Genomic DNA, 7071 nt, shown 5'->3' on the forward strand with positions numbered 1-7071 from the left:
GGTGTGCAGATGTATCATTTCACATTGCTCTGGGCTCGGCTCTTCCAGGTTTGATGCAGATGAAATTCCCACAGATGCGGGGGAAAGCTGTGTGTACCTTTTGTTACTCAGAATTACCGATTACGTAGTGTCATAGTAGCAGCCACAGCTCTGGGAGCAGGGTTATTGACCTTACATATAATAGTGACTGAAGAAAGCTCACGGTCTGCATAATGCATTTCCATCCTCTGTTCTTTACAGGAGAAGCCCTGCTGCCACCACACTGAAACCCCAGGGTTCAGGGAGTTAGGTCCAGGCTAAACCCCGTATATCAGGTCATCTCTGCAGCCTCTGCAGGCACAGAAACATGGGCTGTCCTCTCTCTGCGAAGGGAACATGCTTACCCCAAGGGTTACTGCAATCTAAGGAAACACTTTCCCTAACTCAGAAGTGCTCTTTGCACATTGTGTCTGAGATCAGTACTCCCTGAAAATGTTGCAGGTTTTTGTATTCTGGGCAAGATTTGCCTTTTGGGTGTGTTTGTTTAATGCCATCCCTGTGTTTTAAACATTTCATGTTTTAGCAGATTTTTAACAGTAGCTCCACTTACAAGCGTATTTATGGAAGAACTACAAGCAAATCTCTTTTCCATCACAGTTTTTAAGTGAAGCAGCAGCATATTCTAAGTGGCACTGCCTGTTCACAAGGTTTGTATTCAAGCTGATATAGGTAGAAGACACAAACCATTTTATACCAGTTTTGCTGTACCACCTGGTAGGTGTCTGCAAGAACTGCAAATAATAAACCTTTAATAACTGAAGCTGCCCATTTCAGACAGTAACACCATTCTCTTGCTTACGTTGAGGCAATTCAGAAAAACCAACAGCATGTCACTGGTGAAACTAGGATAAGCAAAAAAGAGATTCCAACCTTGAGTTTAAGCACTGGCACAGGCTCCCTGGATCACAGGGAGTGCTATGCATCGTGCGCTACAAAGCCAGCAAAACTTCCAAAAAAAGTTAACTCTCTGCCTAAATGTATCTCATTCGATAGAAGAAACTCTCTGCCTAAGTGCATCTTCATTTAAAAGAAGAAATTCTTTCCTAGCATGGCAACTCTTCTGAGGTTTATTCCACATGTAGAGCATTTCTCTTTCAGGAGGGTGTTAACATCAGCTTCGTGTTCTCTTGCTAGCCTTCCCTTTCAGTATGAAGAGGCTTCTCTGTCACACGGGGCACTACAGGCAAGTAACTGCTCTCTAGCATGTCGCATGTCTGTGCACAAAAGAATTTGCACAAGGCAGAAATGACACTATGTTTTTCACATCAAGGAAAGAAAAGTGGGGATTCGTAAACGAAGCGTACAGGGGAAGGTGCCCTTTGGATCAACAGGTCAAACGAACATTTCTTACAGTGACTGGATTCTCTAATTTCTGAAAACACCACTACTGCAGTGTTTACTCAAGTGACATGCCCATTAAGATCATGCCCAGTAACATGGAACATTTTAAAATCCTTATTTATTTCTGCTGTTTGTCAATCTTTTTCTCTCTGCGTTTTGGTTTTGTTTTTTTTTTTTTTTTCCAGATAGCATACACATAGAGCATGCATTTATTTTATTTTGTTCTCAGGTAAAAAAAATAGGAATCCTAAGAATTTAATCCTTCCAGACTTTTCATTCAGTCATTTCCACCAAACCACAGGGAAGAAAACAACATTACAAATACACCAAATTAGCCCCGAGTGAGTTCATGTGTTCCTAACAAATTAAATCCATTGATGTTGACAAAGGAATGAGAATTCATATTGCAGATCTTTCTCACTTAGCTCACATTTTGGTTTTAGAAACTTCAGCTGGACTAATCATGTCTAAGGCAGATGAAACAACTTCTTCTAAGGCTAAACAGTTGGAAGTATACAACAAATGGTATTTCAGGCTATGCAACTGTGTGCTCGACAAAGAAAGAAGAAATCTTGCAAATCTTTCCTCTTTGCATGCTTGCACAGCAGTAGCCGTGGTCTAGTTCTGGACCGGCAGCTCCTGCCTTCTCTCCACCCCACAGGCTTTCTGCGAGCAGCCCTGCAGACCAGTAGATGAAAAAGAGGTACGATATTACCATGCCTCCAACAAATACACTGCATCTGAGTTGTTTTTGAGGAATGCACTTTGTAGAAGTCAGAGACTCGCCCCCACGCTGCTTTTAACACATCTCAAAGAGTGGCCCTTTTCTTTCTGGGACCGAAAGCACCCGAGCTCAAACTGAGGAGAAAGTCACAGTCAGTGGAGCTGTGGGAAGTAAACGGCCTTGGAGGATCTCTGGCACAGACATGCTCCACGTCCCACCCCACCCAACCCCGGTGTAGGCATATAGACCTAAATCTACTGTACGGATAGGGCAAACACCATTCAGAAAGGGTTTGGGGCTCCCCTTTTTCTACCAACAACCCTGGTAACATCATGTCGTGAGGAAAGAGGAGCTTCGCAGCCGGTTTGCAGACGGGGAGGCCGGCCAAACCCTCTATTCCACCCGAGCGGAAACAGACCAACAAAAGGCGACGGTGGCTCCAGAAAGAAAACCTCTGTATTAAAAGCCAAGTAACGCGGAGCTACAATAATAAGTACACACTATCTCAACGGGGAAATACAGTGTAAAAGGTTCATTAAAGTTCAGCTTCAGCAATAACAATATATATACTGCTTCAGTTCTCGATCCTGCCAAAAAGAGACTTCCCTTTCTGTAAATAAAGAAAAAACCCGCTCAAACTGTACTCAAATACAAAAAAAGCTACTCTGACTACCACAAACGCGGTTGAATGGGAGGGTCTTTTATTTCCTGCGTTGATTTGGGGGCAGTGGGGTGGAGGGGGCTTTTTTTTTTTTCTTCTTTTTTACTAAAAGGTTCGTTTAAAACGGGTATTAAAGATATAAAACGAGCACACAGGAGCCGGTCGTCTCCGGCGGCGCGGCGGGACGGCTCCCCTCAGGACGGCTCCCCTCAGGGCGGGCCGGGCCCTGAGGCCGCCGCGGCCGCCCCGCGCCCCGCGGCCGCCCGCTCCCGCCGCGCACCTTGTGACACGCTTTAAACAAGAAAACCACGACAGAGTTCGGCCCGGCGGGAGGCGGCCGCCCCGCGTCCCTCCACACCACACGACGAAGAGCAAGGGGGGGGAGTGTCACCGGGAGAGGCTACTTGGCGGCGGCGGCGGCGGTGCCGGCGGCGGTGCTGCGGCGCTGCTCCATGCCGTTGGGCAGGAAGCCGGCGATGATGGGCACCGGCCAGATGAGGGCGGCCACGCTCCACACGATGATGACCAGTGTCATGAAACAAGCCACCAAGGTAGATTCGATGGGCTTGCGGTTCATCCGCCAGCCCGGCTCCCCCTTCAGCTCCTCCAGGCTGAAATCCAGGCAGCAGAAATTCAGCGGTTCCCCTTGCAGCCAGTACTGGCCGGGCTCCGCCGCCGGCGGGTAGGAGAGCGAGGAAGAGGAGGAGGAGGAGGAGGAGGAGGAAGAGGCGGCGGCGGCGGCCTGAGGCACGGCGCCCCGCAGGCGTCCGACCCGCCTGCCCCGCACCCAGCTGCAGCCCACGCAGAGGCGCAAGTCCTGCTGGGCTCCGCCGGCCGCCAGCCCCAGGTGCTCGATGAGCAGCGGCGGCCCGACCCGGTGGAAGGCGGCGGAGAAGAAGGCCCGCCCGTGGCTGTTGGTGGAGAAGAGCAGGAGGTCGCACTGGATGCCCAGCGGGCGGCTCCAGCGGACCAGCAGCGAGCTCAGCATCTGCCTCTGCACGCTGATATTGCAGTGCGGGTCCTCGGCGGGCTGCGGCTGGGGACGTTGCTGCTGTTGCTGCTGCTGCTGCTGTTGCTGCTGCTGCCCGGAGGAGGTGGGAGCGGAAGGGAAAGGCTCTCGGCTAGGGGCAGCCGGCGTGCCCGGGCTGGCGGTGCTGCCTTCCTCCTTGCTTGCTGCCCCGTCGAGGTCCATCTCGAGGCTGGCCAAGGAGCGGGAGGAAGAGTTGACAGGGGGCAAGAAGAGCTCTTGCTCCTGCTCCTCCTGCCCGCTGGCAGCCGCCGAGGGGCTCCAGCCCTGGCAGGGCGGCAGGCAGGCGGCCAGCAGTGCCGGGAGGAGCAGCGGCAGCATGGCATTAACTTAGAGCCGGAGAGGAGGGAGAGGAGGCGGAGGAACGGGAGGCTGCATGGCGCTGCCGGCTGCCATCTGGGAAGGGAGGCACGCCGCTCTCGCCGAGAGAGCGAGAGAAAGGGAAGGAGGGTGGGGGCAGGCAAGGGGGTGGGAGCGGGGCTGGGGCTGCCGCGGCGGCGAGGCGAGGCGAGCGAGCCGGGAGCCTCGGTGACGGCAGAGGCTCCCCCCTTCCCCGCCTCCTCCGCCCCCGGCCCGGCCCGGCCCGGCCCGGCAGCGCCCCAGCGGGAGGAGCCGCGCGCCCGGCCGGCTCCGCTGCCGCGAAGCTCTCCCGTGCCGCCCGCCGCCATCGCGCCGCTCCCACCCCCCCCGCCCGCCAGCCTCCTCCTACGGGCGGGGGAACGGGGGTGGACCGAAGCCTCCCCGCTCCGCCGCCGTGGCCTTTCTGCCCCCTCGGGGGAAGAGCGGCTGGTCTGCGGGCAGCGCCCTCCCGCCGCCCACCTCGGGCGCAGAGGAGGGAAGAGCGTCCAGGAACCGAACCCACCCGCTTTCACTTCGACTTTATTAGGAAGGGAGAGAGACGGGGGACGCGCGGAGGAGGAAGAGAGTTTAGCCTGTCAGATGGGGTGCAGTGCCTGGGCCCTTCCAGCCGGGCTCCCCGAGTCCGGGCTCGGCCCCAGGCGCTGCTCCCGCAGCCGGGGATCGGCAGCCCGGCCGGGGCTGAGGCATCCCACGGACGGGGGGGGGCAGTCGGTCCTGGTAGCAAAGATTTCAGCCTGGAAGCTTCTTAGAAGGAGCACAAAGCTACCGAGTGTGGTAGCTGCGAGACTCGGCTGTGTTTTTCGAAAGGCTGCTTTATGGTAGTTCATAATCGAGCTAGGTACTCCAACTTGTTTCGTGACCCTGTGCTGGCTCTAGTATTACTCTGGACACAGGTTGAGGCTTGCTGGGTTGCAGTTTGACACTTGGAGTCTCGGGGAGGGAGAGAAGCCCACGACGCACATGATGAACATTTCTTAGCCTTTACCTTGGGCAGAGGGTGGGATGGAGTCACATTTTCCTGGCAAGCATCCAGAACCGAGACTCTCTTCTTTGCCTTTGCGGCCCCTTTTTGACAAATACAGATGCAAAAGGGAGACACAAATACAAAAACTAGGCTTTCCCAAGTATATATGGGACAACTGATGTAAACAATAGAACTGAACTCCGTAAGGCGCTCCTTTGAGGTTGGCATTGGTCCCATTGCAGACATGGTCCCGCATCAAAGTGACACGTGGACACGTTCTCCTTCGGAGAATGAGTTACTGTAATATCACTCTCAAGTCTTTCAGATGAGTGAGGGTAGTGAATGAGGGTAGAGAGTAAATTTTAGATTTGCTGTAATTCAACATGAATGAAGGTAGTGAATCAGTTTTCTTTCAAAACCCATGCCTAAATATATCATGACAAAACCCAGAGCTGCTTGCCTTCTATTCAAAAGAGACCTGAGCACCAAAATGGACTTGCGTTCAGTCCCAAATTAGCCCAAAGAGTATGGTCTACCAGATGTCTGTAGTTTGGCTAGGTTTTTACTTTGGCTTATTACAGAGAAACATGCCCGATGAAGCATTCAAAGCAAGCTGTCCGGTTCCAGTTCTGGGTTTTTGCTCAGATGTCACAATACAGTTAATACATTTTGCAGTGCTATTTCAATGTCTCTTATTGTAAGAGTTCTCTGATACCTTTTATAGTCCCTTGAATGTGTCTCTGCATGCATCTCCTGATGTCCTCTGTGACATCCACAGTCCCACACATTTGTGTGGCTGTAAGTTCTTCTGCTGCAGTATGTCTATAGACCCAAAGCCAGATTAAGAGAGGGCTAGTGTGTAGCAAATAATGCCAAAACTGTGCGACCACTGATATGCACAAATTACATCGCATTGGGATTTTGGCACAAAGGACTGGAAATGAAACTAAGCCTCACAAATAAGATTCAGCTCCTGAACACTGTTGCAGTATGTGGGTGGCAAATGTTCTGAGGCAGAGCTTCAGTTCTTTTGGTCTCAACTCCCAGCACTCAGCTGAATGCAGTCAGGGGTATTGCGAAGTTTGGGGAGGGAGAGTTGGGCTAAGTCTCTTTTCCTGCAAGGAAAGATAACCTGCCACAGGAAGGTTAAATGCATTTAGCATCATTTATACTACCATAGCAAAGAACTAAAAAAGGGCAATTTACTTCAGGTTGGAGATGCATGGGTGCCTCATATCTATTCCTCTTCATCAAGGAATAACTCAGCAAGTAGGTAGAAGAAGCAGCAAGTATGTTAGATCATTGGATGATAGCCACTGTCCAGCAGGGCCCTTTCCAGATATTTCATTTGTAGGTCTATCAGATATAATTAATCTCTGCATGGATTCAGTCATTCAAGGAGATTGCAGCACACTTGGAAACTCTTTATAAGTAGTATCAATATATAGCTTCTGTGGTTTTCAGCCATAAATCTCAAAGAACAAAGCAGTTTTATGGGCGGGGAGGCTGAAGTATAAAGAAATCAGGGGCCAGCCAAAGGTGACCTACGAGACACAGACAGATCAGGACATAGATTTGTAGGTTTGATTCTGTAGCTATAACTAGAACTATAATACGCACCGTAGGTCACAGTAGCATTTGTCAGTGTGGTAGAGGAGGTGTGAAGTGGGCTGTAATGATAAAATTTTAGAAGGGAATAATGAGGTAACAAGACAGTAGGAGTTTCATGAGACAGACTGCAGAGCTGTTGGGAGGATGAAGACTAATGGTAAAGGACAATCAGAATCTTTGAGAGTTGTTTCAATGACATTTTAACTAAACAATTTTATTAAAATGTCACTTGGGAAATAGTTCAAGTAAGTTGACATCCAGAATAAGTATTTCTGCCCAAGTGCCATTAAAATTGCATCTCATGAGGGTGCTGGTTTAGAGCCTGAAGTCTCGCTGCAGTTAGG

The 7071-nt window shown here is 51.2% G+C and overlaps 1 protein-coding gene across 1 annotated transcript; it reads right to left on the bottom strand.

Moving 5' to 3' along the window:
- Window positions 1-2941: 2941 nt before the first annotated feature.
- TMEM158 (transmembrane protein 158) lies at window positions 2942-4270 on the bottom strand. Its single transcript, XM_052794638.1, has one exon. It carries the CDS (start codon window positions 4111-4113, stop codon window positions 3166-3168), a length of 948 nt encoding a protein of 315 aa, XP_052650598.1. The 5' UTR covers window positions 4114-4270; the 3' UTR covers window positions 2942-3165.
- Between the last annotated feature and the right edge of the window lie 2801 nt (window positions 4271-7071).

The sequence above is a fragment of the Harpia harpyja genome, chromosome 1, assembly GCF_026419915.1.
Source record: "Harpia harpyja isolate bHarHar1 chromosome 1, bHarHar1 primary haplotype, whole genome shotgun sequence".
In the NCBI taxonomy this organism is placed as follows: domain Eukaryota; kingdom Metazoa; phylum Chordata; class Aves; order Accipitriformes; family Accipitridae; genus Harpia; species Harpia harpyja.

What these genes read in the sequence shown, in the direction of transcription:
- TMEM158 (XM_052794638.1), bottom strand. Translation starts at nt 4,113, where the DNA reads ATGCTGCCGCTGCTCCTCCCGGCACTGCTGGCCGCCTGCCTGCCGCCC.